This window comes from Pogona vitticeps, chromosome 5 (assembly GCF_051106095.1).
Source record: "Pogona vitticeps strain Pit_001003342236 chromosome 5, PviZW2.1, whole genome shotgun sequence".
NCBI classification, from domain to species: domain Eukaryota; kingdom Metazoa; phylum Chordata; class Lepidosauria; order Squamata; family Agamidae; genus Pogona; species Pogona vitticeps.
In genome coordinates, this window is record NC_135787.1 from 8,564,453 (window position 1) to 8,581,312 (window position 16,860).

At 42.1% G+C, this 16,860-nt stretch overlaps 1 protein-coding gene across 9 annotated transcripts in view; it reads right to left on the reverse strand.

Moving 5' to 3' along the window:
• SLC4A4 (solute carrier family 4 member 4) overlaps nucleotides 1-16,860 on the reverse strand; it is a 223,198-nt gene that overhangs the window by 2,924 nt on the left and 203,414 nt on the right. For 6 of the 9 annotated variants that reach the window (XM_073002084.2, XM_073002088.2, XM_073002086.2 and 3 more), the window contains exons 21-24: nucleotides 13,523-13,591; nucleotides 11,419-11,592; nucleotides 9,661-9,822; nucleotides 191-270 (exon numbers count right to left, since the gene is read on the reverse strand). In XM_073002084.2, the coding sequence (XP_072858185.2) occupies nucleotides 191-270; nucleotides 9,661-9,822; nucleotides 11,419-11,592; nucleotides 13,523-13,591 (485 nt within the window). Of the gene's footprint in view, nucleotides 1-190; nucleotides 271-5,001; nucleotides 5,099-9,660; nucleotides 9,823-11,418; nucleotides 11,593-13,522; nucleotides 13,592-16,860 lie in introns of all 9 variants that reach the window. The other 3 variants (XM_073002090.2, XM_073002089.2, XM_078394467.1) reach the window with 1 other exon arrangement.

A 16,860-nucleotide genomic window follows, 5' to 3' on the forward strand; every position in this document is an offset into this window, starting at 1 on the left:
GAACACTTGATCTCGGCAGAGTTATGTGAAGATCGAAGAAGCTTGGGGGGTTGGCTTATTTGTAGCCAGAGGGCAAATATAGCAAACAGTACGTATTCTGCACTGGATTTTCAGCCTATCATTTGCACGAGCTATGGCTGCTTTATAAACAGTGTTTCTGTTCTGATCAAGAATTCATAAAGGTCCTTACCTTGGCATTGTATGGGCATGGAGGTAAGGAATTTTATCAGCATGATGTATGGCGTTCAAGGAATGTTGGTGATTTTTCTCCTGTTTAGAATTAAACAAAAACATTTATTTCAGATACTTCTACCATGATTTTTTTAATGAACATAACTGAAGGCAACAAAAATGAAGCCTCCTTTTATTGTTTCAGCCTGTACAGGCTCTTGTTTCGATGTGGTCTCAACAGAACAAGTGTAATACACCTGCTCAAAATGGAACAGCACGACTGAAAAAGCGACCCAAATCATACGACTACAGCAAGTTGCTAAATTCTATGTATGTGCAATTAAACTTCCAGATGTAATGAGCTGAATGATTAGTGTGGCTGTCAAATATCCAGTTGAATCTGAGATTAATGACATGTCTGGATGGGATAAATTTCAAGAAGACTTGGCTAGAAGACAGAAGGCCAGGATAACAAGATGGTACAAAAAAGAAGATATAGTTGTGTAACAGGGACCTGTCTAGTCTAATGTGGTTGCAAATGATTCCTGTAGAGACAGACATTGTGCGTGTTGGGGAGGGGAGCAGAACTATATCAGAAGAGCATTTTAAAACCTGGGATAGATAAGAAGCTTGGTAGGCTTCAGATTTGGATGAATTGCAAATTAATCTGGACTGATTTGGACGCATTTGGGACATGCCCAGATTGACTGATTGATTGACTAATTGATTTGTTCGTTAGTTAGTTAGTTTAATATCTTTCTCCCAATAAGAAGACCCACAGTGGCTCACAATATTAAAAAGAACAGAATTAAAAAGATAATAAAAATTTTAAAAAATTAAATGATACACTAATTAAAACATAATTGAATAATTAAAAGCAAGTAAACATTGAAAACTATCTTAATTTTAAAAAGGCATTCAGGGACTCAATCGTCATTGTTAAAAGCCTGCCGGAAAAGGTGAGTCTTCAGCTGTCAGTGGAAGGATAAAAGGGAGATGGGCCAGCCGGATCTCCCGAGGGAGAATGTCCCATACCCTGGGAGCTACCACAGAGAAGGCCCTCTCTCGCGTCCCCCATCAGCCGCTGGCAGTAGGATTGAGAGGAGGGCCTTCATATGGGAAGATACAGTTTTTCAGATAGCCTGGACCCAAGATTGAAACAAGACACCTTCTAAATGGACTGGACCCAATTCTGAACATTCCTGAAGATATCCTTCTTATCAGTTCAGGAGTTCTGGGGGCCACAGAGATATCGCCAATGTGCCTTCAAATATAGGCACATTTCGCCTCCAACGCTTCATTTATGAAATACACTAGGCTGTATGGGGGGAAATGAGAAGCGGATACCTTTGCAAGCGGATGCTCTAGCACCTAAATGCAGCAAATGGTTTTATCAAGGCTCTCCAATCCCACTACTTTGAGGAGATGTCAAAATATGTCAGAGGACTCATCCACCATTTAGTATTTATTAGCTTTCTCTTCCAAGAATAAGAAAGTTAAAAGCATTTGGATAGATGCTGTGAGACTCAGGAGAATGTAGCATTGGCTAAGTGGATGGGAAATACATTCTTCTGCTTCTGCTTAACATCCATCACCCAAGCTTGTTCTACAACACTTGGTGATGGCTGAGAACAGAGTTGTATCTGATGACAGTTGAGAGCTGCATAAAGAAAGGTCTAAAACTGGTTTTCATACCTCATCATTCCCTAGCCCCTGTTTCTATCCTTCTGAAATTTTGGAGGTTTCTAGGATATGTCATTATCGTACAAACTGCTAAAAGAGGAAGTGAATCCTCCACCATCTGAACACTGCCTTTCCACAAAACACACTCCCCCTAGCCCCAAATTCGGCTCCCGTAATCCCCTCATTAAGTGGCATTGTACCTAATGCACAGATTTTCCCCTGTATTTTCCACACACGTGTTGCCCACAGGAGTTATTCCACAAAGATTCCCCGGGGAGGCAGATATTAATTATAAAAAGTATTACAGGAAATGAGTCTTAACCCCACTGGAATGCTGGTATTTTGAGGCAAAAGGAACACCTCACTGGCATGGAATTTGGGAAAGGCTACTGCAATGGAGACAGTAAGATTTTTTTCAATGCACTGATAATTTTGCTTACACCACGTTTACCCCAGGTGAGAACTTGGAAACATTACTCTCCAAAAGAGAAACATTTCTAAGCTTTGCCCCAGATCCAAGGATGTTCTTCGATGGCACGAAATTTATGTGATACCGTCCCCCTGCTTCCTGTATTTAAATGTCCTCGTACTTACCTTTTTCCTATTTATCCACCCAATCAATATCATGCAATTGGTGCATCTATTAGCCCCGTCTTCCACCCTCCGCCTGCTTCCAGGCCCCAAGCAGACAGTGTGCATGTGGTCTAATGATTACAACTGTGTAACAGTTGAACCACAAAGGCACAGAACTGCATTCAGTTTTGAAAAACTGAAGCATTGAATGTTCCCATCACCACACGTCCAAAAGGATATTCTAGAGGGGGGGAAAAAGGCAACTAAAATAATTAGGGGAAAGATTGCAACATTTAGGCCTTTTAGCATAAAAGGAAGGCAAGTAATGGGGATAGGGTACAGGTGTATACAACTAGGCATGGTATGGGGAGTGATGGCAGGGGAAATCGTTTCTAGCCTCTTTGGCAATACCAGAATCCGAGGATAATTACTGAAGCTGTCAGGTGAGTGATTTGAGACAGACAAGAGGAAGCACATGTCACACTGCACCTACTCGAAGGGTGGAATTTCTATCACAAAATGTAGAGGGGGGTGCCAATATGGGCAGCTTTAAAAGCAAATGGAAAGGTTCATAGAGAGTGGCTAGACAAATAAGGTGTTACACTTCACCTTAACTCAGATGAAGCCTGCACCCTGGGCATTCAAAAAGAGAGCAAGAGAGACCACTATTCCCCACCCCTTACCAGACATACTCCCCAAATTCTAAGCGTTCAGTTCAAAAGACAAGTCTGTGGCCTCTGTAGAAGCTGAAATATGAAGCAAAACCTTCACCCACCATTTTGTACATTCATTATGTATTCAACTAGCCTGCTTCTAACTTCCAAGTGTTTCGGCCAGTCAGTGAAACAACATCTGATATGCTCACTGTTCAGAGTTCTCATGTTCTTTCCAATCCTAACAGGAGGAAATGTGCAAATTCTGACAAGTTCAGCTGCAAAGAAATTAGCTGCAAAGAAATTCTCACCCATCCATACCTTCACCTTCTTTCATATAAAAGATGTCTAGTTCCCATTTACCAAGGGAGCTCAGTATTTTAGCCAGTGATACTTTTTTTGCTCCATGAATTTTTCTGATCCATTTTTAAAGTGAATTCCTTTAGTGAATTCTATAACGTGTTGAAATTATGCATTCAACAAAGGACAATTCTCATATCGGATCTATGTGAGACACCACCACCCACCACATCCAAACCTATGCCAGACTAGCCTAGCTTGTTGCTTGCTTGCTTGCTTATGTACCGTATTTTTCGCACCATAAGACACACTTTTTCCCCACAAAACAGGGGGGTGGAAAGTCTGTGCGTCTTATGGAGCGAAGAAAACAGATAGTTTCCTGTTTTCTTCTCCTAAAAATTGGTGCGTCTTATGGAAAGGTGCGTCTTATGGAGCGAAAAATACGGTACTTATTTAATATATTTATATGCCACAGACTTAATGAGAAGCACTACTCCAAGTGGTTTACAACAAGGTAGTAGATAGAAACCTCAGGCATCCAACAAACCAACAGAAAACATATCTAAGTGGCCACATAAAAACCATCATAGCTTTACATTTATTTCTGAATTAACTGGCCACTACGATAAGTTTGCACAAAGTAATCTGTGCATCCGTCTCTGATTCAGCTCCTAGAAACCACAATATTATTCAGCAATGAGCTTTATATTATTCCTCCTACACAGCAGAGTATGCACCAACCTATATAAGAATAAACATCTGCCATTGCCTTTGAGGCTCTATTCTTTTCAAGAAATATAGAGAAACAGGAGATGGGGAGGGGAGGAAAAAGAGGTAATGGTGATGGGTGTTGCATGTTTTTTTTTAAATGAAAAACACAATCACACGGTGGATTTTAGCACTAAAACCAGAGAAGAAGGAATTCTAGCCACCTAAAGGAAGACAAGCATGTTAATAGCGCTAAACGACTGACATGAAAATCTCTTTTTTAAAAAAAAAAAGAAAGGACAAGGTGGACATAAATTATGTATAAGATCTGATTGTTTTAATTAAAAATATTTGGCAGTTGAGCAGAGATCCTAAGGAAACAAACAGCAAGAGACAGTGGCGGTGCTTCCACAGGGGTGCAAACAAGATTAGCCAGCAAAGAGGTGGGAAACTAAAGGAAACCATTAGAGAGAAGTTAGAAGGTGTGTGCATCCACAAGTGGAAAAATATAAATTGTGCAAGAAACGGGCGGAACACTTTGGAAGGTTAGAAAGAGAGAGAGAGAGAGAGAGGAAACGCTAGCGATCACTGTTAGCAGCTGGATAAAAGCAGTTAAAAGTGGAGACGCAAACAAGAAAGGAGGGGGAAAAGCAGTAGAAATCCACATGACATATATTTTTAAAAGCAAAAATAGTTCTTAGGAACCAGCAAAAAATTTAGCATGCTGAGTAAGAAGCCTGTTTTGTAAAATGAAAAAGAAAGAACAAAGAAAAGAATATTGGGGGGAAAAGAAACATCTACAGAACATTTTTTTAAAAAAATATTAATATGATAAGTATATATAATTCTATATTTGCTTTTTGGAAGTGCAATTCAGACGGAAGCAGGCATGCAAGATGTTAGTTCTACTCACTGTCGGAAGGTTTGCTATCACTTAGGAAAGGTTCCTGTTCCATGATGTCCATTGGAATTTTAATACTTGGGACATTTTCTGAGTAGGGGCAGTCAGACTGTGAAAGAAACGTGCACAAAACTTCTTAGAACGTGTCCATCTGGCTCACACTGTCTTTCTCTCTCTTACTATCCCCCATAGACCATCTACAGAGCACAACAGCACAGTTCTGACATTTGAAGGGCTTCATACCACTTCGCCATTTTTTTTAACCACAGCCACCGGCCGCTGCAAGCAGTGAAGGAAATAACAACATACAACGCACTTCAGTGTGATTTAGTGTTGCTTGATTAACAAATGCAGGTTGAATGAAGCCTCCGAACCTTTAGAATAACAGGGGTGCAGATTTACTGTTTACCATGTTTATCCTTTTGTTTCTGCAAGGCGCTCAAAGCAATGGGCGCGAGGTCATGATTTCTGCATTTCAGAGAAGAGTTATTCAACTGCCAGAAAGGAATACTATTCTGCTAATAGGACCAAAACAACAGGCTTTGTTATATTTCCATAGGGTTCTATAAAAAGGGTTCAATAAAAAGTCTTGTGGCACCTTTAATAGAAGCTACTAAATTGAAACTAGGAACTAAAGCTAGTACAGTATCTTGTTTGGAGTGCAGACTCTCTTTCACACAACCAATCTCGCAACTGGTTGCATGACTAAACGTCCAACCAGTGCAATACCAGACATGCAACAGGAGCTTACTGGAATGTGGGGAAGTTACACTTACCCAAACATTCCTCCATGATGATGCAACACAACAAGATTCAAGCCTAAGGCTCCTCTTGCATAGCTAAGCCAAAGGCCTAACTTTGGGAGTCAAACTGTCCCATCTTAGGGAATCACCAAGACGTTATCGGTTGCACACTGAGCCACACAACTCAGTATGCTAAGATTTCTTACCTTGCGACAATTTAGCTCCAAGAGTTGTGTCGTTTGTGTTACATCAGTATAACCAGGCAAGATCAGTCGGGCTTTTATTTGGCAGGCTTAGGCCAAATAAAACTGATTTGTAGCACAAGATCTTTTGCTGCTCCGCATGTATTTCCTTGTGCTTCGCTACTTAGCACAGAGTGGCAAAAATCGCTTCTGCAATGTCGCAACCAACCCCTGAAAAGAATTCAGGTGGTCCCTGCTAGAAATCTGGATTGAACCAGGATTTCCAATCTGGAGTTGAATGATGTAGTGGTGGAGCATGACTCTACAACATGACTCAACAAATCTACTGGTGGGGGGGGCAAGTGGGGAGGTGGAACAGGGCTAATTTTAAAGACGGAGGCAGAATGATTTAAAAGGCATTGCCATTTCCTGTTGTAAAAAGCCTTGGAATCGGTTTAAGTGCAGGACCGGACACAAATATTGAAACATAAATTGCACCCCTGTAAATAAAAATATGAAGCATACAATAAATAATCAACCATTCAGCCCAATGCCTGTCTCTGGATGGTCACTTGTCCAGTTAATCAGAGGGGCACAGCGGCTAAATGGCACATGGACACAAAGCAGTTATTTCCAACACCATCCCCTCTTCCAATGAAGATGTGCCATTTAGGCCAAGTAAGTTTCAAGTTGGTTTCATTCTTGTTAATTTCAAGAATTATTCGTGTGGGGGGAAAGAGTGCAAATAAGAAGAAACCGCATGTGTGTCATCACCACAAGTGCCCTGAAAAATTTGGCTCAACTGGAAACCAAAAGGATAAGCGACAAGTAAACTTTGAGAGCCTTTTAAACCAAAAACAAATGCACAGCTTCCTTAACTAACTCAGTAATAGAGCTTCCTGAAATGCTCTTTAATATGAAATGACAGCCAGGCGGGGACTCTTGCCAACCAGCTCCTCTTGTGGTCACCAGTAGCCTTTCTCACACTAGAGTCTGGCCACGGAGTACTGTTTAGTGACCTCTAGAATAGAGCATGTATTGTCCTTTATGCCAAATAAAACAAATGTTAAAAAAAAAAGACACTTGTGGAAACAAACAGAATCACCCGAATATAATGGTTTTCAGTGACAATATTTGTGCCAATAAAGGAGACTGGTTGAGGAAGGCCAACCGGGCCCAAACTTATTTAGCCTTCCTGAAACACTGGCTACTGAGTGTGTCTGTTGTTCTAGTTGTTTTAACCTTTCTTGTGTTATGCTACATGGCCGATATGGATGATATCTTTGCATCATAAACTTATCATCCATTGCACATCTAGTAAGTTTTATCGGAGTGCATGCCATAATATAGGTACTCTTGTTTTTAGCCTCTGTGATTTGTTTTAACTGTTTGGTATAACCCAGAAAGAACAAAGAGAAGGCTGTGTGGTCCCCAAGATTACACAAAAGAAAGAGTCGGTGATACCTTTGGTTGGACCACTAGAAATTAAACAAATCAGAAGCTTTGGTGGATAAAAATTCTATTTCTTCGGGCTTAGCACAACTCCCCCATGGATAGTGCAAAGAAATTGGAGACAAACGTCTAGATACTGAGGCTACACGTCTGTGAGAGGTGATGTAAGTCCTCTCGTGTGTGTAAAAAAAAAAAAATTCCAACCAGATGACAAAGCTGCTCAAGACAGAAGCCTCAAGTGGACATCTATCATCTCTCACAGATATGTACCATTAATTTCTGGACTTTCATCCAGAATTTCTTCACACTGTAAACATGGTGTGGGGATGATGGCGATACTCAACTCTTGGTGGATGGACTCCCACCTGAAGGCACAAAGGTGACACTGTTCTTATTAATACACTGGATGGGAAAAGAACTCAATGAATTTTAAGGCACATGGTCAGGTTAACATAAAAGTGCAAGACTCTCTGCAAAGTTGAAAAAACACAAAGTTAGGATGTACCAAAAGCCACACTACAGAATCCTTGGTTTGCCGTTTCATGACGGGACCACCAAAAGCCGATAGAATACAGAATGCATTTCAACATGTCGACATGTTTGTTTACAAAAATAAATAGGTAAATAAACAGGAACCCTCCCCCAAAAAACGAATGCTAGGAAAACATTTTCTGTCCGGTAGAGAGCATCACTGCCAAGGTGGTGCTGTTTCCTTCCATATCCTGAAAAAACAAATTAATAAAGAAATAAAGGGGGATGGGAAACAAGAGTTGGGAGTGACTGAATACATAAGAAGCAGAAGGAGGAGGAGGTGTTAAAACATTTCAGCAGACTTCGATAAGGGGGAGGAAATAAAGATCTTGAAAATTAAATTATCTTGCAGTAAGATGAGAACGGGAACTTACAATGCAAAAGCCTATATGATATGAACAACGTATTTACCCACTACTGCCCTTAGAGGCCTATGTTTACGTACATGCCTAAGTCTGTGAATTAGGTGAACAGTCAGGGTCATGGAGAGCAACAGTTCTTTTCACTGCAGTGACTGGAGAAAAAGCGACTGCAGGGATAGGAGATTTTGTCCAGCCCTTGTTCCAGTTCCCTGCTTGTGGGTAAGAACCAACTAACCGGCAGGGACACCAAGCAGCCCATGCAAGAGATTGCTTGCATGTGCAAAAAAAATTACAGAGTGACCATGCCTTCTGAAGTGGACTGGAAAATGCAGGCGGGCAGGAGCCCTATGGGACCAGCGTCAGACCAATCAAACTGCAAAAGTAATCCCCTTGGGGGCGATGGCCATTTGAGGAATTTACTTCAGTTGATTCATGCAAACAGAAAGAATGGAGGTGATGCAGGGTGTGATAATCCCGATGCAGCCAGACAGATGTGAGGTCACTCATTTTTGGCTGAACACGCAAAAACCTTCATGTCCAGAAAGGGAAATTTCGAGGCTCTCCAAACAGGTTGTATATACAGCTAAAGCCATATCAGTTCTCTTTCAAAGTTTGCGTTTTAGTGTTATAATCCTACACTGCCAGCCAATGCAGAAGTACCGGGAGGGGGGGGAATTCCCATGTGAGTCTACTCAATATACGTAGCACAGGAAAGCAGCAGAGAAACAGAGATGGTTCAGGTAATGGTGATAAAAGAGCAGGGTGATGCAGGCAGCAGAGGTCCAAATTCGTTTTAGGGAGAATAGAAGCACAACCTGCTAGACAGAGTTCGTGGCAAACAATCCTGCAATGTAATTGAAGCTGTAAAGTAAAAAAAGAGATGAATTTCCCCATATGATGGAAATCTACAGAAGCTCCTCTCATTTTTCTGTCTGTCCCCTCCACTGCTCGAAATCCCATTCATGAATCCCTGTCTGAGCTTTACAGCTACAGCAGGCATTACCCGTTTCAGGCAGGCGGCATCTCTCTCATCCGACAGCAAAAACACCAGAGCTTGGAAGTTACATTTCTGGATCCCATTTCCCAGAATTCTCTAGGTAGCAACAACCAGGCTGGCTGACGGATTCTGGGAGCAGGGATCCAAAGCCATCCTACGCTTCCATGTTCTATAAAATAGGCACCGCCCCTAGTTCCAGGGATTGCAAGGTGTGTTATCAAAAGTAGCCTTGCTATCTGGTCTGTAGTGTCCCTATTACTCAAGAATGTTCAACTTCATGAGGTGGAACGGGGTGAAGTAAGAGGGTTGCAAGTTGATACAGTCCAACCTGCAGAGCTGCCGCCAGCTCGCCCGCTGAAAAGCCAAAAAAAACATGTTTGTTAAAATGGTGAGAAAGGTCTTACGTCATCATTGTCACTATCCAGGCTTCCCTTCTTCTTTTTCTTCTTTTTCTCATCCTCTTTCTTCTTCTTATCCTTTTCTGGAATGACGTCATCAAGGAAACTCAGGTCGTGCTGGGAGAAGAGGTAGTCCATGGCCTTCCTGACTGCCACGAGTGCCAAGATCTATCAGGACAGAATTTATCATTCCCTTACGGGCATGCCAGCGTTCCCACACCTGCGATGTTTACCTTCTTGGCCCTTTCCAATCCTAAATCAGGGTCATCTGTTAGCCATCAAGTGGCAAAGAGAGGGTTAAAAGTAAAGGTGAAGGTTCTCCTTGACATTTAGTCCAGTCGTGTCCGACTCTAGGGGGCGATGCTCATCTCTGTTTCCAACCCATAGAGCCAGCGTTTGTCCGTAGACAGTTTCCGTGTTCATGTGGCCAGCGTGACTAGACATGGAACGCCATGACCTTCCCACCGTGGTGGTACCTATTTATCTACTCGCATTTTGCATTTTGCATGCTTTCAAACTGCTAGTTTGGTGGGAGCTGAGACAAGCGATGGGAGCTCACTCCGACATGTGGATTCGATCTTACGACTGCTGGTCTTCCGACCTTGCAGCACAGAGGCTTCTGCGGTTTAACTCACAGCACCACCACGTCCGTTAGCCACACTCGAAATCTAAGCAACTATTGGAATCAACTCAGGTTAGGATGAAATGGAAATCTTTGCTGCTCTGATTTGAGTTTTTGGTTCGCCCTCGTGAGAAGATAATGTGAACCTGCTTAATATGATACTATCTTTCTAGACAAGGGGCAGGCAAAATGCAAAGTGCTGGAGGCCCAAAGTTAGGTTCTAGTTAGCTCTTGGATGGGAGACCACCTAGAAATTCAAGGACACTCCATGTATGGCTAGGGGAAAAAACTATGGCCAGCTGCTGCCGGTCAGAGCTTACAATTCTGGGCTAGATGGACCAAGAGCATTCCTTTGCATCGAGCATCTTCCTGTGCACCTATGTATATACACATTCAAAAATGTGTATCGTATGTTCGACTATGATTAATGTTACTGATAACCCTACAGAAAGGCATAATCACAAATACATTTAGGGATGAGAGGATATGAACAATAAAACAGATTGTTGTTGTGGGTTTTTTGGGCTGTTTGGTCGTGTTCTGAAGGTTTTTCCTTCCTAATGTTTTGCCAGTCTCTGTGGCCGGCATCTTCAGAGGACAGGAGTCAGAACTCTGTGCTCTGGTGCAGTTTGTGGAATAGTTGAGTATTTATACTCTGGTGCAGTTTGCTTGGATACTTCAGTATTTATATTCTGGTGCAGTTTGTTTGGATAGTTGAGTACTCAACTATCCAAGCAAACTGCACCAGAGTACAGACAGAGTTCTGACTCCTGTCCTCTGAAGGTGTCGGCCTCAGAGACTGGCGAAACATTAGGAGGAACAACCTTCAGAAAACTGCCAAAGACCTCAAAAAACCCACAACAACCATCAGATCCTGGCCAAGAAAGCCTTCGAGAATACAATAAAACAGATTATTGGCCCAGGTTTTATTTAACTGGAAAAGGCAATTGATTTCCCTATCTTGTAACAAACATTGCATTATTAAACTTCCTTTCACAGAGATAAAATATACACTGTTCCATTTATTTTAATAGCTGGGTGAAGCTGGACAGGTGGTTGTACAGAACTGTGTGAGCTGATCAGCAAGATAGTTGTAAGCCTTTGGGGGGGGGGAGAACCCAGCTCTAATCACGCCAACCTACCATGACTGGGAATATAATAGCAGCCACTGTAGACTTCAAAATCCACAGGAGAGCCAAGCACACCACCTGGAGGAAAGTGAAAAGATGGACCCGGCGGAGGGGGACGTGTCTCAGGTAGATAAAGTCAGGTTGGTGCTTGAGAGGCATTAGGAGCAGCTTCAGACGATCCATGAACTAAATCAGAGAGAAGAGGAGAGAAGAGTTGAATGGTGATTTCTTGACATGCAGCCCTGCCCGGGGGGGGGGGGGGGGAACAGTCGGTAGTTTTATTTCTAGCGATAAACCCATGAATCAGCAATGTCCTGATTTCATTCTGACACTGAAAAGTGAAAGCTGCAGAATTCTGGCCTCGGGAGTGCCAAGGCGATAATGTAATTTTTCAGCAGCCATGGGCAATCGGCCAAGCCTTTGAAATCAGCCAAGCCTTTTTCTTTAAGGTCAGAGATAGCATGATTTGGTTACTGAACCAAGTTAACTTTGTAATCATCACCACCCTTCTATCCACTGAGCCCCAGTCCCTGATCTTCAATCACTGCTAGTTGTCTTAATTCACAGAATCGTAAAACCATGGAATAAATGGAATGGAGGGGTCATCGAGTCTAACCCCATGCTCAGTGCAAGGAATACAAAGCAGATCTGACAGATCGGTGCCCCGATTTTTCTTTAATGCCTCCAGTATAGGACAGCACATCAGCCTCTGGCTTCCCATAACTTGAGCCCATGATTACATGTCCTGTACTCTGGGATGATCAAGAACAGATCCTGCTTCTCCTCTGTATGACAACCTTTCAAATATTTGAAAGGTGCTCTCCTATTTCCCCTCAGTCTTCTTTTCTAAAGGCTAAACATGCCCAGTTCTTTCAGTCTTTCCTCATGGGGCTTGGTTTCTAGTCCCCTGATCATCCTTATTGCCTTCCTTTTGTTCAAGTTTGCTGGTGGTCCTTCTCAACGTGTGGTGTTCAGAACTGGGTATATCAGCTATCTTCTCAGTGATGACAGGGAAAAAAGTGGCAGGGGCTTAATTTCGCCAGGTTTATGAACAGGAAGCTTTGTCCGGGCTTATAACAACAAAAATGCATCAACACAAATCTTTTCCTAAATGGGTGGCTAGCATCTGAAGAAAGCTAAACTCAGGTCAGATGTTCGACAGAGCAAGGCCTAACCTAAGTGGAGCTTCTGCTAGAGGCAGATCCACACAATGAGTTCTTCTCATAAGTAGATCCTTTGTTTTTGTTTTTTAATACATTCTCTATGTATCATTTAAAAATCTGTCTGTCTCTGCACCTACCTACAGTGTATCTCATTTTACCTACAATCTCTCTTATTTTATTTATTTATTTATTTATTTATTTGATTTATATCCCACTCATCTGGTAAATCTATACCACTCTGAGCGGCTAACAGGAACATGTATACAATTATAATAAAATAAATTAAAAATATCAATTAACAGAAAATGACAAAAATCATAAATAATCGTAAATAATAAATAGATAAGGAAGAGAAAAATAAATTAAGTTAGATTAGGTGCTGGCAGGAGGGAAGGCCTTGACATAGAGCCATGTTTTTAGTTGATTTTTAAAGATACCCAGCGAGGGTGCCGCGCGAATCTCAGGAGGGAGATTGTTCCAAAGGCGAGGAGCCACCGCCGAGAAGGCCCGGTTTCGTGTCTTCTCCCTCCGGGCCTCCCTCGGCGTCAGGCTCCTCAGCCTCACCATCTCTGCCTTCATAAACTTACACTAAGTTTTAGGAGGGTGGCATTAAATTTGCAGAAGTGTGCATACAACCACTGTCAAGTTTGAATTTCATTCTCTTTGAATGCACCTGACACAGAGGGTGCAGGAGAAAATTCCAGAGCAGCAAAAACATTTGCATGTAGCGGGGGGGGGGGGGGAGAGAGGTTTGCAAAAAGCAGGGCAGACAACGGAGGGCAGCACTTTGACTGGTCAATTGTGCCATGTGCTTCTGAAGGCAGTGAATGACCTTCTTCAGAGGCATGAGGGGGAAAGCACTGGTTAATGTTTACCGCCGTTTCCAGACAGGAGCCTCTGTGATGTCTACCCCACCTACCAGAAAGGCCTGGGTTGCTAAGAACAACACTTACCTGCACTCCGTTGAGGGAAGCAACTCCCATATACAGAAACACTCCATAGAGCACTGGCATGGGAATAAACTAAGAGAGAAGAAGGACAGAAAGAGAGAAAAGCATCAAAGTAGGCCATTTTTCAGACACACACTGCCATTCATGGATAAGCCCATTAAGACAGAGATGTGCACACACCTTGACTTTCCCACACTGGCTTACGGGCTATCTGGTTATTCAAACCATGCAGAAATAGCAATTAAAAACTGCAGCTTCCAGAAATCTAGATGCACTTAAAAGAACTGGCACTGCCTTTTTCTATTCACAAGACTGGGGCATAGGTTTAGATTCTGCAACGTTCTCCCTCCAATACAGATCCAGTGGGGGGGGGGAGGTCTGTCTCATTCCATACCTTGTCTGCATTCTATACGGAATATGGAATATCATGTTATAGATATTTTTGGACACTCAGCGACAGAGACTTTAATGTATGAATTAAAGTAGCCGCTTTTAAAAGTGCCATATAGGTGAGGAGGTAGAAGTTCTGTGACTTCCAGCAAGTACGTTGTCACTGAAGAACACAAATGTGATCTGGCTCTCAGCAATGTCCTAGGATGGCTAAACTTTCATAGCAAAAACATACAAACACAACAAGCTGCAGTAAACATTGTTAAATCAAATGAAAGGTCTTTCTGTAGCATGTTATGTGCGGTCAAGTCAAAACCGACTTATACTGACCCTAATAGGTCTTTCAAAGTACATGAGCTATTTACGGAGTGGTTTTACCAGTTCTACCCTTCACCCCACCCCCAGGAGTTCCCAAAGCCAAGCAGAGACTTGAAACCAGCTTTCCTGAGACCCAGTCTTCATTCTATCCACTACAGCACACTCAGGCAAATAAAACCAATAATATAGAAATGATTTTCCCCCAACTTAGCAATAGAACAATTTCAAAGTATGAAAGCAGGATTACTTCTTAAGTATTCTGATCAGAATAACCCTAAGACAAGTTTGCCAAAAAGAGAAATTAGCAGATAACATTAAACAGTTCACTTTCCAGCAACTTAGAAACTTGGAAACATAGAAAACATATATAAATGTGGTCCAGTTAGTGGCCCATTTAACCAACTAACTACCTCCTGTAATTAGTGACAGCAATTTCAGGAACTGTCCCCAGATCTTTTTGGGGATGCCAAGAATTCAACTTGGCTAGAACTCAAATGCTCTACCATTAATCCACCGCACATCCCCAATAGCAGTTTATTGGGATTATTTTTTAAAAAAGGCTTTTGCTTAGAACCAGGTAAAATTAAATGACCATAAGGAATCAGAAAAGAAAACCAAGCAATTGCCAATAACCCTCAACCCCTTAAAACAATGCATACAATGTTTGTTTCTGGCTTTAAACACCACAAGTGACACAGATTCCAACAATTAGGAAAGAAACTCGCTCTGTTACTTATTTTCTGTTCTAGTTAGGAACACAATGCAAAAAGATTTGCAAACCAGGTAATTCCACACAGGAGAATGAGTTAGCAATGGCTTCAATCATTGTTGTCTTTGTAATCACCAAAATGTTGACAACTGCAATCTTTGCTAAGATTAGCACTGAGAAAAATGAGAGAGAGAAAAAGCTCCCGAATCCTGGCAAGCAGGGAGATTTTTCCTCCCACGCTCTTCATATAAGAAAACCCAGGCTGAGTGAGACCAAAAGTCTATCCAACTCAGGATCCTATTCATGAAGTAGAAACCACTGATCGACCCACAAGCAGCACACGAGTGCAAGAGGGCTGTGCTGCCTGCATGCTGCAGCATCAGAAGCCGTCTACAGCCGTGACAGTTAGAAGACATGGATAGCCTTGTCTTCCATCAATTTACCCTAATCCTCTTTTAATGCTAACCAAATGTCACAATATCCTGTGAAGGCAAACAGTTGAGCTCTGTCATCTGTGAAGAATCTGCTCTGAAACTCACACCATTTGGTTTCAGTGGATGACTCTACTGGGCCCTCACACTATAGGATAGGGGGGAAATATGAGAGGGAGAAAAGCTTCTAACTCTCACACAGAAATAAAATTTATGAACTTCTATTATATCTCCTCTTTATTGTTGTCATGTGGTGTCAAGTTGCCTCTAAATTTTAGCTACGCCACGAATAAGCAATCTCCAGAATGCCCTGTTCTCTAGTGCCCAGATCTTGTAAACTTAACCTGCGATTTCTCTTAGGGAGTCGGTCCATCTCGCATTTGATCTTCCTCTTTTCCTCCTGCCTTCCACCTTTCCCATCATCATTGCCTTTTCCAGGGATTCCTACCTTCTCAGGAGGTGCCCACAGTTGGATGCAGCCTCCATTTCACTATTGCTGCCTCCAGAGACATGTTTGTCTCCCTCCTTTCCTCCTCAGTCTAACTAGCCTCAAATGCTATCCTTTAATTCCCTTTGTTTAAAGAACAATGAAATGGCCTAAACGTTTGAGGGGAAAACACCAAAAAGTCCCTGCAAAGCTTTTTTTTAAGCTCTGAAAAGAGAATGAGGGGGGAAATGGGTCAACATTATTTGTAACACACATTCCAAATAACGCTATGACAGTTGATGTAAGGTTTGAAGCCTGAAGTAGAATCATTTCATTTCATTCCACAAAGGGAATACTATTATGTCCATCTCAGCCCCTCAAGGTGATAAATTACAGGTAACAAACTGACTCCTAGGTCCCTCAAGCTCTACTCACTCCGAGCACAGTTGCATACTGCAAACATGAACGGGTGACACTGGAACACATGTGTTGCAGAACGGCATGAAAAAGCCTTAATACGACACATGTGAATAGAAGGTTCTAAAAGAAAAGGAGAAAGTGACTAATTCAAGGCCTATCCCAGAGAGGTAGGATAGCAGGAGAAACGTGTAATAACAGACAGCAGCCACTAAGTGGCAGGCCGTGTTTGCTAAACAGCTTTGCAAAATGAAATACAATTACAAGACCGCCACGTCAGGCAAAATCCAAAGAAACAAAACAAAACAAAATTTAAATGTGGCACCTGAAAGACCAACTCTTATATTTTAATGAGAGTGGCTACCTTTTCCAAAATTGCAATACCGCATTTCCACAGGCGGTAGACCTTCAAGAAACCAACATGTCAGAGTCACAACTTCAAGTGTATTCTTTTTCTTTGATTATTTATATCACCGAAACCCTAGCCTTCTCTTGTCCTGAAGACCCATCCTCAGATTCACAGCCAGGATGTGGTGAGCAAAGAAAGTTTTATGTCACAATCACGCTAGAATTACTATTCCTGGATGTATAGTGAGCACAAACCCCAATGACTTCTCTTTTGTGTTCAGATAAACAAACATGAGGGTGC